Raw genomic sequence first — 27,013 nt, forward strand, 5'->3', positions numbered from 1 at the left:
TGGATCTGTACAGTTTAGTGGAGTAAAGAGTGAAAATATCTCAACTTGGGTAACAACAGTTAGAATAATTAAGGATTTTAAGATCTTGACTGACAGGAAGTTGATGATGTAGGTACCTGTATTTTTTATTTCCTGTTAAACCACTACCTAAAAAGGTTTCCATCGCACTGAACCCATTTACTCTAAAACCAAGGTGAGAATAATTAAACGGGTTTCAAGACAAAGAAACTGTTTTAACATACACCTACTATATAAAGTAGTGTGTTTAAAGGTTTAACGTGATGCACTCCCGACGGTAACGTGACTTAAACTAAAGAATCCATCAGTCCTGCACTTTGGTGCTACAAAAAGGAGAGGGCTGAGAAAACTGAAGCTCACTGGTCAGATCCAGGAGGGGAAAGCCGGCCGTCAGCCACCAGGCGCAGAAAGAGACAAAGTCTCCCTCTGAAAGGAGCTGATCAGTAAGCTGAGGGTTGGACAGGAGGTCCTCCGGCAGACGATGGAGGAGCGCTTTGAAGTGGAGACTTGTGGAACGGACCTCAACCAGCTTTAAGATCCAGACTGATCAGTCAGACCCTCCACTGGCCTCCATGAGGAAAGTGCCAAGCTGGAAGGAAAAGGGAATCTGCAACTTCCTTGGTTTGAGGAGGAAAATAAAAAGTTCCCTCACGCTCACAAAGACAGGAAGCTCCGGTGAGTTGGACCCTTGAACTTGACCCCTAAAATAACAAGTCAATAAAAAACATTCCCAAATAAAAGATCTCCCTGTATAATAAAAATGTACTTTGATGTAGTATAGCTGAGATATTACCCTGAACAACACACTGCTCAATTATTTAAAGAGTATTTGTTGTCTTATTCTAAGTTTGTGTATGTTTTTAAAAGGCTGAACGTTAAAAGTAGAGGGAGCCATTGAGAAAATAGATTCACTCAAATCTGAACGGCGAACACGCCGAGACTCAACCTGCCAATAATAATACAGATAGAAGAAAAATACCACAAGGAAATGTCCATAACGTCAAAGTAAGGGCCAGCAGCTGTCACCAAGGATTTGACAGCGACGGCTCCACGCGCGAGGCGGGCGTTCACGAGCGCGCGCTGCAGTTACTAATGCTGTGAATACGTACCTTCGCTACTTGGTCCCCATGTTTCTCGCTGCCTCTGACCGGGGAGACCCGCGGGGCTCCGGGGGGTTTGTCCGGGGAGCCTGAGAAGTTTGTGCCAAACACTTTGGGAAGTTAACCTGAGATGGGACGAATGCAATTTCCTGTTCTGTTTTTCAAAATACAGCTCGTGTCTACAGCTCGCGCAAAAGAGTTGGTCCTTTTTTTTATTTCGGTGGGAGTGGCAGTGGATCGAAAGTGAAAAGATTACACAACACTCACCTGTCCGGATAAAAGAGGAGGCGCACTAAATACAAATGTATAGTAGTGTTTGGTTTGCTTATCGTGCGTCGCGCTGAGCACGAGGGGGATGCAAAAAAAATGAGATAAAACAAAATAAATTCGATTGGCACTGTTCAGTTTTTAACTGACTACTTGATTTAGTACACATTACGTTTCTGTGTATAGCAACTTTCTAAACCAGGCGTCACACGACACACCCGAATGTAGAAATATAAGGTAATATACAGCAAACCAGTTGTTTCCCCATAAAGCAAAAATGAGGCCAGCTGGTTAAAGGTCAAAAAGTGAGCTGTGAGGGCCACACACACTCCTTTCGCCCACTATCCCAACACAGCCGGAACTGGACCCAAATATCAGGCGTGGTAATGTAGTTATTCGCAGTTGAGATTTTAAAAAAATGTTGTCGTAGTAAAGTAATTTGTAGTCGTGACACTTCGCACATTGGAAATCGATATCTGAGAAACGGGTATGTTTTATTTTTATAAATAATGGTCCACTTCTTTCTATGACCGAAAAGCAACCGCGAGAGAGCGACAAACTCCACCATACGAGCAAGTCAACCTTGTGGAACCTTTCTTTGGGCAGCACAACTGGAGGACGACATTTAACGCGGACCAAGATGGCGGAAAAACAAAGCTAATGCTAAAATGAAACGCATGTGTGTAATAAACTCGCAATTCAGCATCTTTTCAAGTGGGAATGTCCTCTATACATCGAGAGACATCACCACCCCCTCCCGTTTTTTCGGACAAAACATTCAGGAAAGTTAATGTTACAGTAAAGTGACAAAACCAACTGAATTTGACAACGAAGATAAACATTCACGTTAGCTAACGCTAATTCAACACTAGCTGACCGGACTTCTCAACGGCTCATCATGTGGGGGGAAATCGATGCTCCGGTTAGAACCCGACCAAGCTCGTGCGAGAGTGAAGACGAGGGCGAGTTACCAGAAGAACACGTGACACAGTCCCACATATGTGCTTTCCAACGCCCCACGGAGGCTCCGCAACCACGACAGGACCCCCAGGTGAGACCGCCGGCAGCGTTCGCTCGACCGCCATCTCGGTTCCGATGTGCAATGCAAACCAGGCTGACAGCGTGTGTTGTTGTCGCCCAGTACGTGAGCCAGGCCGAGTCGATCTGTGTGAATGCCATGGTGGACGCCATAGCCGCCAGCGGGATCATGGTGAAGAGCCAGCAGAAGGGGGAGGCCGAGCTGACCCTGGAGGAGCGCCGGGAGGAGCTGCTGCATCAGTACAGCAGCAGGCCGCTGGTGTTCTTGGAGAGGTACCATGTACGTGCACACAGCTCCATGTCTCTGTGGCGGTCTGTTTCAGGCAGCAGCTGATCAAAGTATTAGATTTAGTAAAATGACAACCTGCGTTAACCATACACACCCCCCCCCCCCCCATAATCCAGACCTGCCTCAAGCCCAGGAACCTGTCTGCGTTCGCCCACGTCATTTCCGACCCGCGGGTTCTTCACTACAGCGATGTGATACAGAGACGGGCTGCAGCCTTCAGCAATAGGACGCGGGTTCGAAACCAGCGCTATGCCGCCCTCAGAGCCCTGCAGAGGGGTAGGAGCTTTTTTGTCAACTTGTCGCAACAGTTAAGACTTTAGTACAGACTCTCGATCAAACAGGTCACTCATTTCACCTGTTCAAAAGCTCTACTATGCATCATCCCTCTGCTCTTCTTCCTGTTCCAGAGGGGGAGTATTTCAGTGAGGAGCAGATGAGGATCAGGGAGCCGCTGTTGTATGAACAATATATTGGCCAGTACCTGACTGACGAGGAGGTGAGCGCGATGCTGCGTCAGAGCTGTAACCGCTTTATACCACAATTTGCAGGTTAGTTGATTCATTTTTTTAAACTCCTGAATGACGAATGTTCAGGTGCTGGAACGCTCCCAGGAGGCCATGCAGGGCGATGCACAGGGGGGGCCAGGGGCACCAGCGGGAGGCGCAGGAGGGCTCGCCCACCTCCTCCTTAACTCCTACCAGGAGCGTCTCATCCAGAATCGCCTGCAGGAGGAGCAGGAGAGAGAGGATGGAGCGCGGGAGGAGGAGGAGGAGGATGAGGACGATGGTGAGGGAAGCTGAGGTTTTCCAATAAATGTAGTTTCTTTGCCCTTTTGCATATCTGTCCATGATTGAGCATCCCTCTCTGTATTTCTGCTCTAGGTTATACTGTGCAGCAGAAGCAATGGGCACCAACCCCAGAGGAGAAGGCACTGCTCAGGGAGGAGTTCATCAGCCAGATGCACCAGCGCTTCCTAGATGGCAAAGACAAGGATTTCAACTACAGGTCTGTCACGCCACCACTTAATGGGCATTCATGTGATGTGAAGGATACATTTGTGTTAAACAGACCAGTAACAGTGCATCATTACAAATGTCTTCTGAATAGAAAATAATAGGATTTCGAACAAACAGAAAAAAGAGATCTGAAAATGTAAATAGTACAATAGTGAGCAAGATTTGAAGTTGATTTGAAAAATAACTTAAATACAACAGTTAAGGCCTTTTGTCTCACATGATGGACTTAATAGTAGTGACACGGTGTACAGGCTTCCTTTATAGATAACAGTGGCTCAGAAAAAGTAAATAATAAGAAACATAAAAAGTGTCACCACAGGCTTTTGTGTTGCTTTAAAAGAATACGTGTTTGTTTGTGTGCACGTGTCTTATTACAGTGAGGTGGATGAGAACCCTGACTTCGACAACTTGGACATAGTCAGCAGAGATGCAGAAGATAAATATTTTGATGAAGATGACGACGAAGAGGAAGAGGAGGAGGAAGAAGAAGAAGAAATGGGGGAGGAGGAGAAGATGGAAAATGATGGAGACAATATGACTGAATAGGGTTTGTAGTAGCAATAGTACAAATTTGCTGCTTTAAATGATCTGTAAATACAAATGTACAAAATAAGAACATGCATACTTTTTTATTTTACATATAGAACAAATCATTTTTCAACAACTTTTAGGTTCGTTAAGAAATGGATTATACAAACCCGAACTGCGTTGGATCTCCTATGGCCAGTACAAATGAGAAATTAAAAAAAAAGTTGATTTGTTTTTTAATTCAAGTATAAACCCAGACTTAGGGGGATCATTAGGGACCCCACCTAGCTCCTCATCTCTTTTTGGCCATCTGTGTGAATTATGATCAGGTGACATACGCAATCACGCCATAAATGTTAATTCATGGCACATTGTGCCCATCTGTGGGCGATACATTGTGCGCTATGTGTGGGCTGCTGTCGGTCTTCAAATGCCTCCACAATGTTTGGAGGGAACCTTGCAACTTGACGTTCACCAGAAATCACAGGCAGTCGTTACTGAATCAGCCAATCGGCCGCTATTTATGTTTATTTTTGCTTTCCCTTATAACTGCTTATGAAGCTCCCACCAGAGGATTTATGGCCACAAGGATCAATAATAAATACATTTTGACTTGTTGATAATACAATGTGTATTAGCAAGTTTGTTACATGACAGTAGATCAAGTCTGCGTCACAGAAATCTATAGAAATAAAAACTCGTAATTAACGGAAGAAATCAATTCCATTTAAACTAAAAGAAGATCCAGCAATGACTCTTGAGATTCATGATTACCACCAATGCCTCAGTGTTAGCATCTCTGCCCATTCATTTATCTGAAAATGTGTCTTTGCAAAATAGACGAAACACAAGACAATCAGAATCCCCATCAGAAGATACAGACTCCATAGCTGAAGAACCAAAGCTACCACCACTATTGCACAGACGATGGATTTCATCATGAACAAGGAGTTGCGCTCCGCCTGCTCTGCAGCCACTCTTGATTTTTCTTCCTCTCTTCTCCACAGCTGGTTCTTCTCCTTCTCCAGCTGTTCCCCTTGGAAACGGTTCAGCAGCACTCTCTCCTGCTCAATGATCTTGTCGTTTCGCTCCTCCAGGATTCTCTCCTGTTTTTCCCTGATCCTCCTCTCCGCTTTGGGATACAGGGAGTTGTCGTAATGTCCTCCTCCATTCAGGGCCACCAGCGTCTCGATCTTTGACACAAAGCTGGTCACCTGGTCCTGGTCCTCTGGGCTCTTGTTGTCAAAGACGTGGAAGCCGCCGCTGCACTTGCGTATGAAGTTGCGCAGGTTGCCGTCGCTCTCCGAGATGACGTCGTTTATCTTCTTCTGGCCCAGGCGATCCCCGTACGTGAACAGCACGATGGTGTAGTCCCACACTCTGGGGCCGAACATCTCTTCGATCAGTCTGTTGGTATTTTGATCTTCCTGCGTCATCCTCCCCACAGCCAGCGCCAGCACGAAGACGTGAGGACCCGGTTCGTGGAGTTTGACGCACTTCAGAATGTCTCGCACGATCACCGCCTCGTTGCGGTCCGTCTCGAAAAGCCCGGGCGTGTCCATCACGGAGACGGGCACGTCCCGGACCTCCCCGGCGACAGAGACGCCGTTGACCGTGCCGCTGTGCTTCTCACAGTGTTGAGTGACCCTCTTCAGCTTCATGTCCGATTCAAACACCTCCCGCCCGAGGATGGTGTTGCCACTTGAGCTCTTGCCAACCCCGCTTTTCCCGAGAAGCATGATTCTCAGGGGCGCTGTGAATTCAACAGATACACGATACACAGTAAAGATCTTGAAACAAAATAGTTTTCCTCATGCGACCCACCTCTGGTACCTCTCCACTAGGAGGTCACGCCCCACTTTTGGTCACATTTCTCACATTTGCTTAGATGTCAGTGTATGATGGTGTACACGTTAGTGTTTTTACTGACCAGGGTGGACCTCAATTAAAAAAGTTGTTCACCCTTCTTAAAACAACGGTATGTCTGTTTGATAAATTCCTGCCGCGCCTGAGTGAGTCATCCATCGTTCATTTGTACAACTTTACATTTGTTGTTATCCTTTCCAGTGCATTGCTTTTGCTATTATCTGTGTTTTTATGTGCTGAAACCTTTTTGAATATAACCCCCTTCTAAAAGAGATAAACAATCTCAGTGGGATATCCTGCTTAAATAAATTACATTTGTTTCATGAATAACATGTAAACGTTTAAAATCTTCAATCTGAATGCACTCATTCTCATAAGGGAGTGTCAGTTGTCTTTCATGCAAAGCGAAAGGATTCAAAGGCAAACCGCCTGCCACTGGAAGTATTCACACAGTGACCTCAGCTACGCCTCTCTGTTTAATGCAGACCTGCCAACTCAAAGGCATCTGTTCACTATAAAATCCAATGATGCCAAACAAAGTGTCCTGTGTAACTGATGTAAACAGGTTTTGAATGAATCCTTCTATTTATGGGCAGCTAAAAACAGAAAGACTAACCAAAAGTTAACCTTTACACTTACCTTTCTGCTGCTGTTCATCGGGTATACTCTCAGTCAAACTGCCAACCGTGGCCACCATGTCTGTACGATGTCAGTTTTTACAGCGCGTCCTGGCTAACTGCGTCTCAGAAGTGTTCTCACAACAGTGTTTGTAGTTCCGGTCGGACAGGTTTCCTCCTGTCGCTTCTGAGTAAATGAAACTTAAGGTAAGAGGAAATACAACAGTGGGACACTGGCTGTAAAGTAATCCAGTTTTTATAGGTTTAAGGGCAGGGGCTGATGGTGTATAGGGGCGATTTGGGCAACAACCCCACCAACTAGGAGAAAGAGGGGGTTCAACAACAAATTATATCACAGCAAAAGTAGTTTTCAGTGTTGTAAACATATTATCTGTCATTGTCCAATCAGATTCGCGCGCGCCGCGTGTCCCGCCTCTCTCGGGGCGAATTCATTGACTTGGAAAATTGCCCAAGCATTCTCCCGTTGACTCTCATTTTAAAACTTTTTTTTTTTCGAAAATCGAGCCTTCAATGCATTTTCAATGAGGATTTGGGGCTCGCACTTACGCGCTTGCGTCATACGTAACTGAGCAAAAAGAGCGAGGGGGGTGGGGATATTACCAACACCAGTGTCGCACCGCGCATGCGTCATCAAAAAAACCCGAAATGCATGGGGGCGACAGCTGCGTGTAGCAAAGAGGCGGCGTGTAATAATTTAAGAGTTTTATGAAGTTACTGACAAGGTCGGTGCGGATGGGAGGAATCTGACCTTTCTTTGCAAACATTTGCACTTTAATGATAACTGTCGTGTTTTTATTCCTTATTTAAAAAAGACCATTCAAGCAGCATGTGTTTGAGAATGTACTGTATGGGTGAACGCTGCAGCTGCTGCTAGTGTGGCCCCACCCACTCGTCACACATTGGAATTGCAATAGGTAGACGTTTCTCGTTGGCGAGGAGTAATTATTCACCATTATCACTGTTCAGGATTTTTTTATTTTATTTGATGTTAGTGAAGCAAACTGTAATGCACTCATATGTAAAGCAGGTTACCAAGGCGACCCATTCCCCTTCATGTAGAAAAGTAAGCCGGCAATGGCATTTTATAAAAAATGTTATTTACACTCAGGGCAAGAGGATTAAGAAGTTTTAAAAAGCGTGATCTCAGGAGCCCTCCATCACTTCCGCTCCGCCAGCCTCTGCAGAAGGGCAATGACCGTGTCCTGTTTGGAGGAGAGCAGCTCCAGGGCCGTGGCTATCCTGCCCAGCGACTCTGCCATCCGCACCTCCCTCCTCTCGCGCCTCTTCTCCCTGGCCTCCACCCTGCGGCGAGCCACCCGCTCCAGGTAGGCCTGCTCCTCCTGACGCTTCTGGGCCTCCTGGAACAACGTGGCGCCGGCTCGCTCCTCGCCGCCATTTCGGCTCGGCCCCTCGCCCGCCGACAGGGTGGTTGCAGATAACGCGGAGGAAGAGAGGGGCGAGGAATTGGGCGGGAAAGTCGAGGGGTGGCCCAGGATATTGTGACCGAGGCGAAAGGGCACGCCGCCCGGCAAGGACGGCAGCGCTTTGCGGTCGGCGTGGCGCGGCGCGTTGAGGTCGGTGCCGAGCGAGGGGGGAGTAGAAGCGGTCTCCGTGAAACAAGGCGAGGAGATGAAAGACGGAGAAGGCACAACGGCGGCCGAATGGACACTGGATGCAACAAGCTCGCTGTTGAAGACGATCAGGGGCTTGAGTTCAGGGGCATCTGTTGGGCTAACGGTCGCCGGAGTCATCGCGCAGATGGCGGCAGCGGCGCTGGTCGCCTGACTGCCGGCGCCGCCGTGACCCGTCGAGTCGGCCCCGCCAGTCGGAGCGAAGTCCCCATCGGGGCGGATGACGGTGGTGCGCTGCGGGTTCTGCGGTTTGGCAGCGATCTTTGCTTGCGCGGACACCCTGTGCCTCTTGGTGATCTGGGTGCCAACGGTGTCACAGAGAGTTGAGTCCATCAACTAGAGCGAGAGAGGATGCAAACAACCCAAATTATCCAGAGCAGTAAAACCTTTTTTTTAATATATAGTTAATCCAACCCCGGGGGGAAATATTCTGTGTGTGGAAGAAAACACTCACATCAAAGAACTCCCAGGACGTTTTGGCGTGCCCCGTCTCCCGGCTGCGGTCTTTAACCCTCTTGTATGTGACGATGAGGTTGTTCCACTTGCGGCGGATCTTCTCAACGGGGAGCACGTGGCCCTTGGCGGCCATCTCCTCCTGGACGCTCTGGAAGAGCTGCGAGCGTTCCCGGGTCTCGTAGAGGCCCCAGCGGCGCCCGACGGCCTCGATCAGGCACAGCACGGCTTTGGAGGAGAAATCGGAGACGAAGGGGAGGGTCTTCTCTGAGGTGGCAGATGGTATCGCTGAAGCTGGGGGACACGGCACAGGCGGCTTTGATTCCTCATTGGTAAATGATTGAAGTCAGTTACAATTACAGGTTTTGAAGGTCATTTACATTTGATTTGGTATAATAAGAGAATATGTGGTCCTTTTATTTTCATTTTCCACAAAAACCCCAAAATTATTTTAAAATCGTTTCACATGAGAATTCTGCTCTGTTATTGCTGGTTTGACGTGGGCGGGGCAGGTAGGATGAGTTTAATTTGATTAGGAATATTTAATGTGGTGGAATATCATTTGAAGGTTTTAACCCTAGGTTTGAGAGTCTTTGACATGAGATCCATTTGGGAATATATAATGATCTAAACCGCCAAGTAAAGTTTTTGCAATCTGAAACAACCTCATTTAAAAACGAACAAAAACTCACTGCTAATGAATAACATCGTTATCAAGTTTGGGCTAAACGTTGTTGTTACACTGTAAAGACTGTTTGAAAGGCGTGCTATTAGAATATAAGCTGTGACAACAACTGCCACACTTACAGTGGGATCCACTCACCTGGAGCTATCTTCAGGTACGTTTTTCCATCCCCCGATGTGGCGAAGAAGCGGTCCGCGCTCACGGGGTCTGAGGTGGGGCACACGCAGGTCGCACATAGCGCGTCAAGTGATTTTATAACGATGGCGCGTGGCCGCTCGGATGCAAAAACATTGAATTCTCAAAGGACGACGTGCACTCACACAGCAGCAGGGGAGCGGCGGCCGCGTCTGCCAGCTGCTGCGCAGCCGGGTCCCCTCCTCCGCAGGCGGCATCTCCGCAGGGCGCAGGCGACTCCCGGCTGCCCAGAACCGGCGCAGGCGTCTTCTCGTCGGGCGCCTCGGTCTTCACGTGCGTTGTCGCGACGTCGCTGCCGCCTCCCGCCGGCGGGCTCCCCTCCATGGCCGACGCCGCGCGCGGGCGGGGAATCGGGGGGGGGGGGGGGGGGAGGAGGAGGAGAACTACGTTTGCGGCTGCCGCAGTTTGACTGCCGCTGTCTCGGGTCCGTGGGTGATGTTCGGTATCCCGCTGTGTGCAGCCGACGTCATGACTCTCCCGCCGCCCACCGCGCCGAGTTGGTTGTTTGTGTGCGTGGGGGACAAACGTGGGCCTTTTTTTCCACAGGGAGGGGGGCGGGGAGGGGGGGGGGGGGGGTGGCAGAGAAATGGCTGCGCGGGCCGACGGATGCGCAGGTCGGCTGCGCAGCTCTGCGCACAGATTTGCTGCTGGAAAATGTGACCGTGACGTCAGCTGGACAAAACACAGTCTATGTCAATAACAGGAAGCATTGAAGCTTCAAAATAACTTTTGTCGGGAATTAAGGCCGATCGCGTGACGCAGTATAAAAAGAAAGGAAAATGTATCTTTCTAATTTGTTTTATAAGTATTTTACTTATAAATTACTATTTAATGTGAACTTCAGTTGCAGTTGTGTCAATCTATTGTTTACATCCAGACATATCATTCATATACCTTCTAAGGAGCATGATAATTGAAACAAGACATGCCATTATTCGATTTTATTTTAAAAGATACATCCCATCAATGAAGACAGAAAGTAGAACATTAATTGCAATTTAAAGGCTTTAAGGTGACACTGTTGCACGACTCGAAGAACTCCAAACAAGCACTGACACTAACAATCCATGCATTCATTTTGGAACCCTCACCACATTCAATTCAATTCAATTCAATTCAATTCAATTCAATTCATTTTATTTTGTATAGCCCAAAATCGCAAATTACAAATTTGCCTCAGAGGGCTTTACAGTCTGTACACATGCAACATCCTCTGTCCCGAAACCCTCACATCGGCACAGGAAAAACTCCCCAAAATATGAAAAAAAACCCTTCAATGGGGAAAAAAGGGAAGAAACCTTAGGGAGAACGTCAGAGGAGGGATCCCTCTCCCGGGATGGACAGACTGCAATGGATGTCATGTGTACAGAATCAACAATGTAAAAGATGTACAATACATTCAATTTCTCTAACTGAAATGATACAAGTAATTGCAAGTAGCAGAAGAGGTGTACGGCAGGACCACTGCAGGGACAACCTCCATCAGATCGAACCACCATCCACAGAGGCTTCTGTGGGGAGGGAGAGCAGAAAGATGTTGGTTTTTGATGACAGTAATATGAATCATATTTAAAGTAATGATGATGGCAGCAGCAGGTGTCAGCAGAGCCATGAGCCAGGAGTCAGAACCGGGGTCCGCACGAAACTATGATCCACGGAGACCTGTGGTGTAAAACAAAAATGGTTTAAAAATGTTCAGAGTCACACTCAGGAAAATAGTGCAAACATTTCGAAATGTATACAGAGATATAAAGCCTCCATTTTAAAACTGGTGGTCCATTTTTGTTGTTTTAAATTTTGGGATATTTCAACCACATACAATATATACAAATTGCACAGGCATGTTTAAAAATTCTTTACGTTTCCACAGGCGTTACTGAGTTTGGCACCAGAACACTGTTAATGCGCCACCAGCCTATTCCTTGATGTTGAACACGCTCTTAAATTCTCTGTCAAATGACTCCTTCAGTCTGTTGCCCGTGACGAGAAGTTCAGCATTTTTCTGAAAAAGAACATAACCATGTCATAAATTGCCCTTGTGTTTTTATAGGGCCATAATGTACCTGGCATGCTGTCTAATGAGGTTTTTATTGACTGATTCTTACCCGGTTGTATAAAGCACAGTTGGAGAAAACGAGATGGACGTCAGTCACAAACTCTCCAACGGTCTGGTAGAGGTTCTGCTGGAGTTTGCCTGCTATGTCACCGAACCACATCGGAGCCTCGATCACATCAGAGTAGTCGGTCAACTGAGGGTGGCCAGAGGAAAATCAATGAGGTCCTTATTGTACTGTCTTCCGTCATGCACCAACCGCAAAGTCAAATTTCATTCCAGTCTAACATATGACAAATAAACGTTTCCTGATTCCTGATCAACGCTGTTTGCTGAGGTGCTCTGTGCCTTGTTCCAGAATGGCCAGAATGTTTGATTTTACTTGATCAAGAATATTCTTTATATATATATATTTTAGACGGAGGGTTACAAGGTGTGTGCTTTACATACCAGCCATACATGGAAATGAGTGGATAATGTCCTTGAAAAAAATCAAATTAATCACGAACAAGAAAGTATCTTGTTCGTGATTAAGTATTTATTAAAAACTAACATGATATGATGAACAATGATAAAGAATACACAAATCAAAGCACAGACAACAGTTCAATGGCTCAATTCAGCTGAAAAGGGAGCGTTTCCTGCAGCATGAAAGCCGGACACTACACCGCCTTGTGAATGTTGCAGAATAAAAGCCGGGTGTTAACAAAAGAAGGGATTCAGTTCCACAGAAAGACACCACAGTGCTTTTATTTTGAAATGGGAAGTTCGAAATGAATCAGAAGTTTCTTGTTGTCGGTGTGGCCACGGGCGCCAAGCGAGAGCTCCCACGGTCCTTAAGTGACCTGTGGCGCGACTCCTCCATTAACCAGACAGTTCATTGCAATTTAAAAGCTATACATGTTATTAAATCGTTAGTCACGAATGGCGGGGCTGCTAACTAGTGCGAAGGGAGCGGCAGAGAGGGTGACTTACATAGAGGCAGGGGTTTGCAGCAAATATTTGTTCCTCATCGGCACTCCACAGACACAGAAGGAGATACTGGCACTGCTGTTGATGTAAGTAAAGGGGGGTGAGACAGAACCAAAGGCTCGGCGTCATTGACAGTCCGTTTTTTTTTTACACATACACAGGATCGGACTTTGGTGTGTACATGCACATGAATAAAAGGTGCAGCTTCTTTTCTTCATGCCGTAAAGACAGAGGCGCACGGTGCACTCACCAACATGCGTTGGGATATTTGGTACGACAGAGCTGCTTCTCTTTCCATCCTCTCCGAGTACAAATACCTTTCATTGGTTCGGTATACGCAGAACGTACAAAGCCACCCAATCTCGTTACTGCTCATAACACACACACACACACACACAGTTTCAACCTTTAACAGAAAATTGATCCGTCTTCATATTTCTTTCACCAGAATAAAATAATATCACTGACAAAAAACAGCAACAGACCTATATTTCAATTTTGTCTCATAGCGTGATGAAAGCTCACCCTAAAAGGCCGTCCTCTACATGAGGCAGGTGACATTTCGGGTGGAAGGCACGAGGGCAGTCATCGCACATCACCAACTCTCCCTCCATCCTACAGATGCAACACTCGTCATCATTTTTCTGATTCTTCTGCCAAGACAAACATGACGGCACAGCCTGATTACACAGTTGCATGTTATATGCATCCGACAGAAAAGACGCGGGACTATTCAACGTCACTGAAGCACACGGCCATCGCGTTGTTTAATGAAGGTGTAGAATGAGGACACTGTCCGATCAACAAACTCACCTGTTCTTCTTCATCTGGTTTGCAAAGGCTGCAATTACACAGCAGAGAGTGGATCCTCAAGGTCTCGGCCTGAAATAGAAACATTAACAGTGTCGTCCTCTTTGTCTCATAGTTTGTCTCTTTTCGGCTGGTGAGATCTCATTACTTTCCCAGGTTGGTGACATGTTTGACAACAAATTGAAAAACCTTGCTTTTTCTAACTTGTTCTGTCTGCCTCTAAGTCCAAGTTTGGGTGGTTCTCCTTCTGCAGTCTATCGTCATGAGATCCTGCCATTCTTTAAGCGTATGGAAAGCGTATGTTGGCTCACAGTAAAGTGCATTTGGTGAACATGTGCACTTGATCTCGAAAGTGTGAGCAATCAGTGTGTGAGCAATTAGTATTAAACTGCATTGGATGTTACCACGGTAACCACAGCTCCCAACATATCAACCAGGACTGAAATGTTAAGAATAATGACGGTCACTCTCTCAGATTGCATCAAGCAAACACACAATCATTCTGTTAGAAACTGGGGTCACCATTGCAACACTGTCACTGTGTGGGGTCATTTCCTGTTTTACTTTGTAGTTCCCTGCCTGTGGTGTCCATGGGTTAACTTGATTTCCTGCCCTTGTGGATTTTTAACTGCACCTTCCCAGTGCATTTAAACAATGTGTGTCCCGTGTCTCCTTGTCGGGAGTTGGTTTTTTTGGTTGTCCTGTCTCTGTTTGTCCTCAGACATTTTGTATTCTACATAAAGTACTTTTGATTTGTGGAAGTCCTCCCCGTCTCCTGTCCCCGGACGTTTTGGGACAGGCACAGCAACCCTCATCAAGTTTACCTTTACGAGGACACAGAGCGGTCTCCCCTCACAATCGATGTCTTTCTTCCAAGAGGCATCTTTCCGACCAAGTTCCAACTCCAGGAACTCCACTGGGGTCATCCAGCTCGTCTCGGTGCGGATACTCTTCCCACAAGTCCCTGGTGGTCAGAGCCAGCGCTGGTTAGTACCTCCCCTTTCGTTACACAAGTTTTGCCATACCTGCGCAGTGAGACATAGCGACCTGACGCAAATCGTTTCTTGTGCAAAGTCCCGTTCGAAGCTCCACACGTGACTCTGAACACCGTCTTGCCGCCGTCATGGCTGGCTTGTGGCTGCAGCTCGGCCTGTTGCTCTCTTTCCTCGTCTACAGTGGGCACACAGAAGGGAGGTGTGATTAACATCGCCGTTGCTGTGGTGACACTGGGATAGGATGCACATATTGAGGGCCATTTTGATTAAAGACGAGCATGTGATAGAGCCTTGAGCATCTCTATAGAGACAAGCACCTGAGAGAGGTGGGGAACTTTCTCTGCTGCTTGACGAAACCCTGTCCTCCTCGTCCAGGTGACGGTCCTCCTCTTCATCTTCGTCTCCGCTGGACACTAACAAAGGGAGGAGATGTTGCTTTTTCACTCACATCAACGGTGAGGTCGCTCTGTCTTAGTGTATCAGCGCACTATTACAACAAACCTATGGTTGCATCACCAGGTGGGAACAGGGATTTCTTGACCTAGCAGGAATAATCAGAAGAACAAGAAAAAAAAGACATGGCTCAGATCAGGATCACTAGCAACAAGAAGATGTTCCACAGAGTCGGAATATATCTGTGATTTCCCCAGGTTTTGTTCTTACTTTTTTAGGGCCTCCTTTGTACGTTACTGCTTGTAAGTGACCTTGCTGCAGTGAAGCAAAACAGAAAAAAGGGGTTTAACATGGCACTTGTTGAAAGAAAGCAAGTCTTTGTGTTTATTCCAAGTTCACTTTTCAACAAACCTCTATAAGTTTTCCCAGCGGGGTTTCCATACATCGAATGCTCGACTTCCAGTTCTTGGAGCTCTTTTTCCCAGCGAAAATCTCAAATTCAGTGGGACTGAACCACTGTTTCCCGACCACAATGCACCTTTCCCCTGAAACGTTCAGAGGATGGGAGACGTGTTCATGTGCCCCGTCCTTATTTCTTTTTTTTCTATCTTCATAACCAATACTTTCGGTCATTGACTCTCACGTACCTTTAGCCAGCCTTGGTCTATTCAGTGTGCCCTCACGGTTTCCACAGGTCACAGGCAGCTGGAGTTTATAGATGGGCCAGTTCCAAATGTTCTTCTCCTCGCCCTTCTTCAGTGGAGTGGCTGCAAGCCAGGAGGACATTTTGTGTACTGGTGCACTTTATCAGCGGTCGAACGCTAAACACACAACCATGTTCACAAAGGTAAGCTGTAAGTGGGGGAGGGGTGACTTACAGAAGCATATTTTCTTGAACTTTTTCCTGGGAGTCAACTGAGACGATGGACCGGCCAGCTCCTCCTCGTGGTCGTCGCTGCGCGCGCTCCTACTTCTTAGGTTTCTCTTCTTTGCCACAGACTTTTCTTGCTTCTCCTCTCCCTTCTCTCCCTCCTCTTCCTCCTCGCTATCCGAGAGGGCCTTCGGTTTCCCTTTGTCCGACTCTTCCTTCCCCATCTTCTCTGATATTTCGAAATGAAAAGACCCTAAAATGTAAATGTATTCACAGGGATTTAGTGCATTTCACGTACACAGTCGTGGACAAAACTGAAAATGGACTGACCGTCCATGAGGCTGTTGCGCAATAGTCGCAGCGTGGGATACTGGTTCAGGATGGAGTCCTTAAATACGCATCTCCAGAACTCTCTGATCTCCTGCGATCGCTCTGTCTCAAACCTGTCCAGAATTTCATAGAGACCTTTCCGCATGTTGTCCTTACTCCTCATACAACTCACCTTCTGCAAACATACAAAAGTATGGAAGCCCATTTCCGCCACAAAAAAAAGAAGGGTTAGAAAGTCGAAATTATGACTTAAAAAGTCGAAATTATGACTTAAAAAGTCGAAGTTGTGACTGAAGATATGGGCATGCGCAGCTTCCGTGACGTTATTTTTCGGTACAAAACGTTGCAACCCTTTCACTACTGCGGTCATGTGGACCGCATTTTTTAAAAAAGCACTTCTACTGGGGGCGTTACGGTAAAAGGGCTTTCAGCCTTAAATACACTAATCGCCCATCTATGAAGTGTCAAATCCCAATCTTTGAACGGTCTTTAAACACTCTGCTTTCAATTGATCCTAGTTCAGGTAGAGCTCATCTATAACCATGTACATTTACATAAAATATTACTATGTACTTTTTGAGATACTTGAAGGCAAAGTTACGGTAGTAATATTGCCATTATATTCGCCTTTTCTCAATCTTAGAACTGTCCTTAAATCAGATACAAGCGGGTAACACTCTGCTTTCACTTGATCCTAGTTCAGGTAGAGCTCATCTATAACCATGTACATTTACATCACATTTGACTGTGTAGCTTTTGAGAAAAGTAAAGATGAAATCAGTAAGAATGACATGTTATTTGTCATTTCCCTTTCCTCTATGCCCATGTATAGTTCCATAAACCTTTACTGTACAGTTTGAAATAAGAGAAAGTCAGCGCAGTTGGTCCTTTGTCCCCTTCTGTGCAGACCACAGGATGTATGATCCAGGGGCCACTATCAGGCCATTTTTCCTTCTCGGTCGGATGTAGCTGCTTTACTGAACTTTTGTTTTTGTACTGACCGTGTTACGCGTGTTCCAGTTACGAAAGGAGTTGCTCCCGCAGGGGTCCATGCGTCCTTAACTCATATACTTCAGTCATTGTCCAGAATATTTGATAAAATAGCCTTTATTCCGGTTACTTGCTCAATACCGTAAATGTCAGCATAAACGTGCACTAAAATTCAAGTGTCGGCTGAGTTGACCACGATATCCGAGTGTCGGCTGAGTTGACCGCAGTAGATCGAGGAGAGAAGAGCCCATAGACGGCATGAGGCCGTAACAACCTTTCTTGAAGTCTTGAATATTTTATGCAAATTGACATGGTAATAGAGGAGGTCAACGTGAAATAGGATCAAGTGTCAGAGGAGTTCTACATTCTATCTTATTTAAGGACAGTTCAAAGATTGACAAAAGGCGAATATAATGGCAATATTAGCCTACTAACTTTGCCTTCAATTATCTCAAAAAGTACACAGTACTGATTTAACTTCCGAATTCCGATTGAGTTAAAACATTGAATAAAAACACTTGAGTTACAAACTGTAACAACAACCGGAGCGTTTACCGTTAAGTTTGATTCACTTTTCCACACGATCACGTCCAGTAAAGGAAATAAAAGCCCATTTAAAGTTGCCCTAATGCGGAGAAAAGCGCGGTTTCCACCTCGGTACCTCACCTTGTATCGGTCCTCGGGGATCAGGTCGTGATCCCTGAGCTGGCAGAGGAACGTGTGCGGGTTCTCCATGCAGGACATTTCGGTTTTATGACGGCGAAAAAAACGCAAGAGTTCGTGGTTCTGCAGCCAGTCCATCGGTTCCATGTGTGGTACCACTCTGCAAAAACATCGATGCTTGGTGGACGTTAAAACCAACGTGGGGCGCCACAGACAGGCTCAGTTTCCTGATTTAGCAGAGAGGCAGCTCCGCGTAAAGTGACTTTTCCCTAAAGAATTGGAGATTAAAAATGTGCAACATTAACTTCCTCGTTCTGGGAGTAAATAACAGAACAGACAGCAGATTCAAAAAAGAATCGGAAGTTCTTCCATGCAAGTGAAAGGGGAACAGTCATTTCCGCAATTCCGCAAACAACTGACTCGATGACGTCACCACGTCAGCTAGTCTTATTTGAAGATAAATTACTGTTTTGTAGTATTTTTACCATCGAAACTTTGTTTCTTTTTCATTTCAAAAACAAACAATGGTTATATCAGACATACAATAGTTTGCCAAAATACCTCAATGGAGGTAAACATTTAATTTAGGGCTGTTGCCTTACAAGCTTCATAAAGGTTCCATAAAGTATGTAGAGTAGATAGCAACAATATTTCAGTTAATATTTTAATTGATAGGGCTACATTCCACATACACACCTACTTGTACCTAAACATCATCTGTGTTTCTATATCAATAGTGATATTCCTCATAGTATTGCATGTCTATAATATTGTTATCAATGAGTCTACATAGTGTAAATCTCGAAATAAATAGTTTCAAATCCCAATCTTTGAACGGTCTTTAAACAATCTGCTTTCAATTGATCCTATTTAACGTAGAGCTCCTCTATCACCATGTATATTTACATAAAATAGTACTGTGTACTTTTTGAGCTACTTGAAGGCAAAGTTAGTAATATTGCCATTATAGTCGCCTTTTCTCAATCTTTGAACTGTCCTTAAATCTGATAGAACCGGGTAACACTCTGCTTTCACTTGATCCTAGTTCAGGTAGAGCTCATCTATAACCATGTACATTTACATCACATTTGACTGTGTAGCCTTTGAGAAAAGTAAAGGTGAAATCAGCAAGAATGACATGTTATTTGTCATTTCCCTTTCCTCTATGCCCTACATAATGTAAATCTCGAAATAAAAAGCAGCTGCTGACCACACATGAAAAATCTTACAAAGAAATATTCAATGAATTATTTCATCTTCATTGTTTTCATTGTTGCATGTTTTTGAGGTGAAATTCATTCTGAAATATTTGGCTTTCACAAGAACGGACAAGTCTGCTCAGATACATGCATACATACCATCGGTAGTGGAGCGAGTCACATCCGGGCACTTCGACCGTTCTCGGCGAGATGATGGGACTAAAAACACAAGTACACAAATTGAGAAAGGGCGCCAACTGGATTCATCCGCATGTTTTTCTTTGTCGTTTCCTCCTTCCGTCAGATGTTCTGACCCGCCGCCTCTGCGTCGGTGACGTTTGGAAAGTGAAAGTTACTTTTTGCGGCGGTAAAGCGCAGCTCCGGTCACCGGCACCAGGGGGCATCATCCACTGCAGAGTCATTGTTTACTCACACGTTGGGGCCTTTTTTATTTTCAATCACATCAAATAAATATATAACGCTATTGAGAACACGTTGGAGTCACACAAAGTCATTTGATGAGTACGCTTTAATCCAACCTCATCTGGCAGGTTGAAGACAATAGAAGAAACACACCACATGCTCACATTCACACCTACTTAGAAAAAAATATAATGTGAAAAGATTCCCACGCAGCCTGCATGTGGACTACAGGATGATCATTTATTGTGTTACCCCCATACCCCCCCCCCCCCCCCCATCTCATCCTTCCCAGTCGTCGTAGATGACATCATCGTGGTGCTGCTCGCAGGCCTCAACCACCTGCAGGACGGCTGCGAGGCGTCGGTCCAAAGCAGACAGGTGGGGTTCGGAGAGGACGGGGGCCACGGTGGCCAGGGGGTCACCGAGCAGCGACTCCCGCATGACGTCACTCAGACGGAAGCCCGGGAGGGACAAGAGGCGCAGGCGCAGTAGGGTGGTGCGACGGATCCTAGAAAGGTGGACGGAGAGCCAAATTTAAAAGAAATATCAAACAGCAATGTGATGAGAGTTGTTGTTCATCCTGTCTGGGGACTTTAATCGTGTGTTTGTGTGCGTGTGTTTGTGTGTGTGTATTTGTGTGTGTCTAATTCTACGAATGAAGAAGAATGAAAACTACTCAAGTGTCTTACTATTGATTTCCCTCATCCTTAATTTAAAGTGTGCCACTCTCTCATTGAGGAGATGTTTTAAGTTTGTTTTTCACCTGCAACACTGTTGCAAAGGCACAAGAATCGACGGCTCGTCCTGAGAGTGACGCCCAAATCTGGAAAACAAATGATAAGATTGATATCATTTAGCTTTACTCGTTATTCTATAAACATACTTCACCAACGTCCTGAGGTCAGGGCAATCAGTGGCAGATGTTCATGGTACTCACGCCCGTCCGTTATCCAGGTGCAGCAGAAAAGTCTCGTTGCCAAATTTCTCAAACGTCTCATAGTGATGTCTGTCCATGTTGCCTTGGAATGAACAACATTTACCTCCGTTAACTGACGCAATTTCATGACAACACCGTGAGTACATCTACCTGGGCAATAAAAGGTGTAGACTGACTCATGAGGAAGTCCAGCACGGCCATGTCTATGAGATCCACCAGCCGGGTGCCCTGGTTGTACGGAGGCTTCTGCTTCACCGTGTCGCAGTAGGCCGGGTCCTTCTGCCACCTGGGGACAGCAGGGCAAGTTAGATGAAGACAAAGAATCCTAATGGGAAACACGTTTAGTTCGACGGGACTTTTTGCCATTAAAAAAATCTCCTTAGTCGTGGTGGCTAACTCACCCCATGCTAACTTTGTTGACATCGGTGTTAAAAATGTGCATATGGATCTCCAACATTGTTTCATTACCCCATGAGTGTGTAACAGATCACTGTCCTCTTACTAATTGCAATAATTATGCCCGAAATGAGTAATAATACTGGCATCTATATTCATTACACTGGAGATATGTAAGCCACCATTTCAATGTTGTGCTGCCCTTCTTTCTTTGGACCACCAGAGAACAGTAAAGACCCACAATTCCATAAACATATCAAGTATAAATTCAAACAGCAACAAGATAGAACTACGACAATCAATAATATTTCCAATGTCCTGCCCACCCTCGACTGGATGAATAAAGCTGGATATTCTGTTCAAATCAATCTTTGATTCTGCAAACATGGGTGATCACATGACTATTAACAACACTATTGATAACTCACAATTAGTATTGTTAAGAAAATGATGAAATGTTAGTGTACCCACTCTGCTAGCTTGTGGCGGCTGTAGGAGCGTCTCCACGGTGACCTCCAGGACCTGCGGGGAGCCAGGGTGAGGTCGGGGAGCATGGCAGCCAGGGAGACCTCCAGCTCATGCGGACGGCCGCACACCGGGTGCTCTGGTGAGCAGTAGTACTCACACTGGCCGTAAAAACACACGTTCCCCGCTGGAGGGACGGAGGATGGAGCTCAGCGGTTGGTTTAGTGTTAGATTACACATGCGCTGAATTCTGGTACATTGCTCACAAACTGTTGATGTTAATACTGAAAGGTGAATTATCCTGTGTGCCTGTGTGCGTGAGGGCCATGTGCTCAGTGTTCTCAGGACCATGTGCTCCTGTGTGGACAAACCTGGTTAAAAAAGGCTGAATGAAACACACACATACCAGGGGAAGTGAAGAAGGTCCTAGACAGCTTTTTGTCAGATGTAATCTCTCTGACCTCTGAAGTGACATTGATGAGTCGGCCAACCACTGGAGGGATCCTGTTAAAGCCCAATAATCTGAAAAATGAAAAAATATCAATATACAAATTTCCCCTTTGCAGTAGTTTGCAAAACAAGTCTTGTAAAATGTCTTCATTTCTTCATTTACTACTGTTACTGTTCAAGTCTTATAAGAAACATATCAATTCTTACGGAAGGCCAAAGACTTGTTTTGTGAGGTCACAGTGACGTTTTACCGACAAAATCACTTCATCCCACAGTCCAGGCGGACCTTTGAAGGGTCTTTCTGAGATTTTGTCTTCAATACGATTGACCTAACAGACATGAGGTCACAGTAACCTTTGCCCACGTTTTACCAAATATAAAAGAAATAGCTCTTCATTCTGCTCAATGCTACTGTAAGCAGCTTCATGAAGATGTCCCTGCAGTACCTGGTCCAGTTCTCTCAGAATGTCCTTTCTTTCAGCTCTCTGTACCTGTCAAGGTGAAAGGCGGCGATCTCCGCGTTGTGTCTTTCAAAGTCGGAGAAGTAGAAGAGGTTCACGTTCGTCTCTGCGTCTCTGGATTGTCTGAGGCGACGGGAAAACATGCGTGATGTGTAACAGCGAGTTGAGTTCATTCGGCATAGACGACGCGGGGCAACGTGAACACGGTGTCGGCGGCTCGTGTTTACAGCGGGTCAGCATCAGCACCGCGGCCTCTTACTTCATGGGTTTCAGCAGGGCTTGTCCGTGGTTTGGGAACGACATGACCAGTTTGAGCTGGGTGCCCCCCGTCTTCTGCACTGAAAGAGAATTCATGCAGCGCACATTATCCCTGCAACCACCACGCACTGCAATATCCGATGATCAATGATGGCATGTCGGCTCATCTGAGGACAGCACTGGGTTTGTGCTCAATGCAGTGCACCTGTTTCACTGCTGCCAGTCGCCTCTATATACAAATATATATATATATATTGTATATACTTTGAAATAGTTTTATTCCACTGAAAATTCATTGTTGGTGTAAAAACCTATAAATAATAATCTCAGATTTATTTAGTGTATGTTTCCCAACACATTAACAAGGATTTCAATGGACAATTATTTCAACTCTTGTTCGGCGACTACATTTTAAATTCTTAGAGTTTTAGAGGCTTCTGCCACACAGCGGGGATAATGACTCAAAGGAAAGCACGAGATCTTTGGAATGAATGTTACCAAGACCAGTAAAATCAAAAGATACAAATCCTCTCTTATTGATTTATGACACACGTCAGTCTGAGTAGAGGGAATTTCAGTCAAATGCTTAAAAAGTTATGTGCACTGGGGCGAGAGTTAACCATAGAAGAAAAGGGACGATGCAGGCACATCGAATCGGCCCGTAGGGGAGATTAGTGTTTAATCTGCAGCATATAACACAGATCCCAATGCATTATTTATTGTGCGGCGTCCTGTGGACGGGGACAAAGTGTACAAGATGAGTAAACACAAAAAGAACCTTTGCCGAGGGAAGCCGTGCCATATGTTGGTTTGTGGGTGATACTCGGGTCACGGTGTCTGCGTGGGTTGACATAATGTAAATTTAAAAATGTTATTTTTGTTTAGTCAATCCACCACACAGCCAGCTTAAACTACTTTTTTTTTTTAACTCGGCCCTAAATAATGTTGAACACTCAAATGAGCAAAAAACAACAAAGGCCTCCTCTATGTTTGCTTTTCCACCTTCTCAAAACCTTCACTTTGTGACCAAAAGGATTTTTGGGTCAAAAAACAGTCTCCTAAATCCTACTGGGTTCAGTCTCAAAAAAGTATTTTGAAAAGCGCCCACATGAGCACCGAAGGATCTGTCCTCTCACATTGTGTAACTACGTGTGACAAACTAATCTCCGTCGTTCTAAATATGAACTTTGGCACAGTTTGCCCATTTCCCTGAGTGAAGACTTTGGGGAACACTGTGCGGCCTCTGGCTCTCACACACGAGCTTGTTTGCATGAAGCGGTGTGTGTCACAATGATGAAAGCAGCCTGCTTGGGACTTTGTAATTGTGTCAAGAGGAATATGAATGATCCAACTGAAATGAAATCGGAGCGCTTGAAGGTACATTTTTTACAGTTTTAAGAATCCGTTGAGGATCGATGCATTGAGTGATGTGGAGCTACAAAGTGAAGTGCTGTTTGATCTTTGCAGTTAAATTACCCAAAACCATTTCCTTTTTTAATATACATATCTAGCAAACTAGACACCCATTTCCAGCTAACTGGCTTCTCAGTCAGCCTTGTTTCAGTAAACACCTTAAATCTAAATCTGTAAATATTATGCGTGATTCAAGTGCTTTCACATGAGTGGGCTGTGCAGGTTTCGGTTATTATTATCTAATATTATCTCTATAATTATCAAGATCACGTCTTCACTGTGTGTCATCGAGAAGCAATTATGTGCGGTTGAGACCTCAAAGGCCCTTTTTAGGAGCCCGACTAATTGAAGAGACGGTAATAAAATCCCTTGCGTTCCTTCACCTTCTTCCCCGTGACCTCCTCTAACGCTTCTCCTGTGGCTCTGCCGGCTTCCCCGGGCCCAGTCTCTCCCTCTCCTCTCTGCCCCTCCAACCTGTCAGCTCCCATTTGCTCACCAGCGCCGAGGACACGTTGCGTCGCCAAGTAGTGAGTCAGCTGGGCCAGGATGGGATCCTTCCTGTCGTACAGCTCCCAGCGGGAGATGCCCAGGTGGAAGCGTAGCCAGGGAGGGTGGGTCTCCGCCTCGCTCGTCCAAGAGGCTTTGTCGTAGCCTCCCTCCACGCTGGTGCTGTGCCTTCAGGGGAGGAGGAGGAGGAGGAGGTGGGGACAAATGGGCAGAACGGGTCAGTTCAAAGTTGGTTTGTTTCAGGTTTGACTTTTATGGGGGAAATTTGTATTTAAGAGTGTTTCTATTCTACACGCAAGATAACGCCGTGAATCTTTAAACACTTACAAGAGATGTTAAAAAGAATATCCCAAAGATATATATTTTTTCATAATCATGTGGGATGAAGAACTTGAAGAACTTGATAGGCCTGTGATTTATTTCCTCTGCTTCCTTCACTTACCACTGACTCTCGTTCAAGACGGCGTCTTCCTTCTCCTCTTCCTCACTTCCTCCATCCCCGGCGTGTTCGTTTGTCTTCACCCTCAGCAGCCAATCGTCGTCTTGCAGCGGCGGGCGCGGCAGGTTGTACAGCGGGTGCTTGAACAGCTCCTCCACCTTTGAGAGACTCTTGACCCTTGGGCCCTTCCCAGCTGCCATCAGTTTCGCTTGCCTCTCGCTGGCATCAGTGGAGGTGTTGGCGCTCAGCGTGTGATGCTCTTCACTCTGGGGGATCGTCGGCAGTTTGCGTGAGGAGGCTGAAGAGGAGGAGGAGGAGGAGTGGGAGATGGGCTGACTGTGCTGACTATCTGTTCTAGTCGGAGTGGAGGCGGGGGAGGAGGTGGGAAGGACACAGGCTGTCTGGAGGACAGAGAGACAAAAAAACGCCAGAAGGAGGTGGAGAGCGAGGGAAAGACAAGCCAGACCCAGATAGATGGAGCGAGTGGATCCGCCGAGGCTCGGTTTGATCATGCTAGAGGACAGGGGAAAAAGAAGAGAGACATTTGAAACCAAAAGTGTTTCTCACAAGGCTAAAATCCACAAATTTCCACCACAGAAAGGACCGAAGAGCCAAGCCTTCGAACGGGATCGTGATGGAACATTTCCTGGTCATTGCAGTGCATCACACTTACATACAGGAGAGGACAAGATAGGAAAGAAACTGGTTTGATGTGACAAAGGCTGTTGTATTAAGGTTGATTCCAATTGATGATTTGCCACCTTCAAAAGAGGTTTCAGACACACAGTATTTGATAAGCAGCAGCCTGAGCTGAGGATGAGGATGCTGAGAGGTTCAGCAGGAATATCGTTAGCCTGATCAGTCGGAGCAGGTTAAGGGAGCTCCAAACTGTTTTACGTTTCTTTCAGAGGAACCCTTCAATATCAGCGACATACCACATGTCATGATCAACTGCTAAGAAAAAAAAACACTAATGTGAACATCCTGCTGGTAGATAAAGTGAATCAACATACAAATAAAGAGCAAAAAATATGTATTAATGTGGTGCATGGTTTTGTAAATGTCCTATTTAGTGGAAATATTTGAAAGTCAGTGTGATCCGAACGGTGAACATAACGATGAGTTGCTGTTTTCAGGGCTTAAACATCACCAGTATGGAAGCCTAATATCCCACTAAATGTGTGGACGGGTGTTCACAGTAGCAGTGGTGCAACCATATTAGCTTCCACAGCGGCCATAAAAACATCCCACTTTTAAGGAAATATAAGAACATATTTGCATGCTATTGTTCTTTCCCCATCCCGAAGCAAAGGCAAACACACACACACACACACACACACACTCGGCATTGATTTCTGTTCATGGACAGAAGGACAGACGGACAAATGGATGGGCCAAGACGCGGCACAGAAAAAAAAAATCAGATAACCATTTAGATCACATCTAAAAAATCTAGAAAAAACGCTCATTAAGAAAATCAATACATTATCGAACAACTCACTGCTCCCAAATGCCCTGTGTGGACCATCAGGTTGGAGGAATTACTCACATCTCTCTCGTTTGTTTTTTTTCTTCTCCCCCTCTCTACTCCGCTCCGCTTCCCCTGTTAATGAGGTAGATATTCAGAGTTTGGTGACATTTCTACCCCTTTTTTTGACCTGTTTTTTCCCAGGGGGATCGCTATCATTCGGCCACTGCAATCCAAACAGAAGTGAGAGGACCGGCGCGTTGAGGCTGCAGTGACCTGGGTCGACACGACCCCATAAGAGCAAGGGAGCTGGGGGACGGTGGATATAAGGCTTAAATGTTTGCAACTGTTTTAAAGACAGCTAAAAAGGCTCTATACAAAGGTAACAAAAGGATCCAGGAAGCACTTTTAAAGCTGTACATTGGGCGAAAATGTACCATCACTGGCAGTCCTATCAAAATAAAATCCAAAAGCAACACTAATACAAGTGCCTCAACACATTTTATAGCGCTAAACAGGCTTGTATGTGGTTTCACTCGGTCACACACTGATAAAAGGATGTAATAAATGAAACTCTCACTAACTACTTCCAACATACATACTTACTTGTCTATAATTTCCTCTGTTCCTTTTGTAAATTCATCACTCTTTCCTTTAGCGTGATGATTGCCTTTAATAATCTAAAGTAGTTAGTGCAAATGTAAATGATGACAGTGAGCTGGACTGCATTAAAGTTCAATGAAAAAAAAAATTCAAATGCTAAAGTGGCCCGGATTAAAATAAAAGATCTTCTTCT

The 27,013-nt window shown here is 45.6% G+C and overlaps 6 protein-coding genes across 19 annotated transcripts in view; 1 reads left to right on the top strand and 5 right to left on the bottom strand.

Annotated features, from left to right (window-relative positions):
* The window catches only part of LOC119220893 (myocardin-related transcription factor A-like), a 28,291-nt gene extending 26,682 nt beyond the window's left edge, over positions 1-1,609 (bottom strand). For 5 of the 6 annotated variants that reach the window (XM_037477204.2, XM_037477202.2, XM_037477200.2 and 2 more), the window contains exon 1: positions 1,128-1,609. The gene's annotated coding sequence lies outside the window, so the exon portion shown is untranslated. Of the gene's footprint in view, positions 1-378; positions 898-1,127 lie in introns of those variants that run through there. The other variant, XM_062565875.1, reaches the window with a different exon arrangement.
* Positions 1,610-2,000: 391 nt separating this feature from the next.
* ccdc97 (coiled-coil domain containing 97) lies at positions 2,001-4,540 on the top strand. The gene is made up of 7 exons (XM_037477215.2): positions 2,001-2,436; positions 2,527-2,703; positions 2,829-2,988; positions 3,120-3,208; positions 3,306-3,498; positions 3,594-3,717; positions 4,106-4,540. The coding sequence occupies exons 1-7, from the start codon at positions 2,284-2,286 to the stop codon at positions 4,272-4,274; spliced, it is 1,065 nt and encodes a 354-aa protein (XP_037333112.2). The 5' UTR covers positions 2,001-2,283; the 3' UTR covers positions 4,275-4,540.
* Positions 4,541-4,665: 125 nt separating this feature from the next.
* LOC119220899 (GTPase IMAP family member 7-like) lies at positions 4,666-7,071 on the bottom strand. Its single transcript, XM_037477216.2, has 2 exons — positions 6,762-7,071; positions 4,666-6,009 (listed from the first exon to the last, which is right to left on the bottom strand). Exons 1-2 carry the CDS (start codon positions 6,817-6,819, stop codon positions 5,027-5,029), a joined length of 1,041 nt encoding a protein of 346 aa, XP_037333113.1. The 5' UTR covers positions 6,820-7,071; the 3' UTR covers positions 4,666-5,026.
* A 647-nt stretch (positions 7,072-7,718) lies between these two features.
* On the bottom strand, positions 7,719-10,258 carry si:ch1073-357b18.4 (uncharacterized protein LOC797129 homolog). Its single transcript, XM_037477214.2, has 4 exons — positions 9,850-10,258; positions 9,668-9,736; positions 8,846-9,138; positions 7,719-8,727 (listed from the first exon to the last, which is right to left on the bottom strand). Exons 1-4 carry the CDS (start codon positions 10,046-10,048, stop codon positions 7,918-7,920), a joined length of 1,371 nt encoding a protein of 456 aa, XP_037333111.2. The 5' UTR covers positions 10,049-10,258; the 3' UTR covers positions 7,719-7,917.
* Positions 10,259-10,650: 392 nt separating this feature from the next.
* Positions 10,651-19,693, bottom strand: sp100.1 (SP110 nuclear antigen, tandem duplicate 1). Of its 9 annotated transcripts, none has more exons than XR_009957131.1 (17): positions 17,805-18,219; positions 16,149-16,323; positions 15,826-16,071; positions 15,595-15,714; positions 15,359-15,492; positions 15,218-15,262; positions 15,056-15,095; positions 14,872-14,967; positions 14,607-14,729; positions 14,384-14,523; positions 13,563-13,631; positions 13,275-13,402; positions 13,000-13,117; positions 12,753-12,827; positions 11,830-11,973; positions 11,585-11,726; positions 10,651-11,386 (listed from the first exon to the last, which is right to left on the bottom strand). XR_009957131.1 is itself a non-coding variant. In XM_037477205.2 (17 exons), exons 2-17 carry the CDS (start codon positions 17,946-17,948, stop codon positions 11,640-11,642), a joined length of 1,884 nt encoding a protein of 627 aa, XP_037333102.2. In that variant the 5' UTR covers positions 17,949-18,070; positions 19,160-19,693; the 3' UTR covers positions 11,393-11,639. The 9 variants fall into 9 exon arrangements, 8 of the variants coding, with proteins under 8 accessions (XP_037333102.2, XP_037333107.2, XP_037333104.2 ...); XM_037477205.2 differs by lacking the exon at positions 10,651-11,386 and adding an exon at positions 19,160-19,693 and having other exon boundaries at positions 11,393-11,726; positions 17,805-18,070; XM_037477210.2 differs by lacking the exons at positions 10,651-11,386; positions 17,805-18,219 and adding an exon at positions 19,160-19,693 and having other exon boundaries at positions 11,393-11,726.
* On the bottom strand, positions 19,687-26,461 carry fam20cl (family with sequence similarity 20 member C, like). The gene is made up of 11 exons (XM_037477213.2): positions 26,299-26,461; positions 24,753-25,262; positions 24,300-24,478; positions 22,392-22,470; positions 22,163-22,255; positions 21,628-21,743; positions 21,228-21,408; positions 20,537-20,646; positions 20,361-20,442; positions 20,187-20,246; positions 19,687-19,931 (listed from the first exon to the last, which is right to left on the bottom strand). The coding sequence occupies exons 2-11, from the start codon at positions 25,259-25,261 to the stop codon at positions 19,703-19,705; spliced, it is 1,638 nt and encodes a 545-aa protein (XP_037333110.1). The 5' UTR covers position 25,262; positions 26,299-26,461; the 3' UTR covers positions 19,687-19,702.
* Positions 26,462-27,013: the final 552 nt, after the last annotated feature.

This window comes from Pungitius pungitius, chromosome 12 (assembly GCF_949316345.1).
Source record: "Pungitius pungitius chromosome 12, fPunPun2.1, whole genome shotgun sequence".
Classification (NCBI taxonomy): domain Eukaryota; kingdom Metazoa; phylum Chordata; class Actinopteri; order Perciformes; family Gasterosteidae; genus Pungitius; species Pungitius pungitius.

Coding starts and splice junctions, on each gene's coding strand:
- ccdc97 (XM_037477215.2), top strand. CDS start 2,284: ATGTGGGGGGAAATCGATGCTCCGGTTAGAACCCGACCAAGCTCGTGC. Junction 2,704..2,828: donor TGTTCTTGGAGAGGTACCAT/GTACGTGCACAC, acceptor CCCATAATCCAG/ACCTGCCTCAAGCCCAGGAA. Junction 3,209..3,305: donor AGTACCTGACTGACGAGGAG/GTGAGCGCGATG, acceptor ACGAATGTTCAG/GTGCTGGAACGCTCCCAGGA.
- LOC119220899 (XM_037477216.2), bottom strand. CDS start 6,819: ATGGTGGCCACGGTTGGCAGTTTGACTGAGAGTATACCCGATGAACAG. Junction 6,010..6,761: donor CGATGAACAGCAGCAGAAAG/GTAAGTGTAAAG, acceptor TTGAATTCACAG/CGCCCCTGAGAATCATGCTT.
- si:ch1073-357b18.4 (XM_037477214.2), bottom strand. CDS start 10,048: ATGGAGGGGAGCCCGCCGGCGGGAGGCGGCAGCGACGTCGCGACAACG. Junction 9,139..9,667: donor GTACCTGAAGATAGCTCCAG/GTGAGTGGATCC, acceptor CGTGTCCCCCAG/CTTCAGCGATACCATCTGCC. Junction 8,728..8,845: donor CGTCCTGGGAGTTCTTTGAT/GTGAGTGTTTTC, acceptor CTCTCGCTCTAG/TTGATGGACTCAACTCTCTG.
- sp100.1 (XM_037477205.2), bottom strand. CDS start 17,948: ATGGAACCGATGGACTGGCTGCAGAACCACGAACTCTTGCGTTTTTTT. Junction 12,828..12,999: donor AAATATCCCAACGCATGTTG/GTGAGTGCACCG, acceptor TTACATCAACAG/CAGTGCCAGTATCTCCTTCT. Junction 11,727..11,829: donor ACTGTGCTTTATACAACCGG/GTAAGAATCAGT, acceptor GTTCTTTTTCAG/AAAAATGCTGAACTTCTCGT.
- fam20cl (XM_037477213.2), bottom strand. CDS start 25,261: ATGATCAAACCGAGCCTCGGCGGATCCACTCGCTCCATCTATCTGGGT. Junction 21,744..22,162: donor GCCGCCTTTCACCTTGACAG/GTACAGAGAGCT, acceptor TTCATTTTTCAG/ATTATTGGGCTTTAACAGGA. Junction 20,443..20,536: donor CGTGCTGGACTTCCTCATGA/GTCAGTCTACAC, acceptor GTTCATTCCAAG/GCAACATGGACAGACATCAC.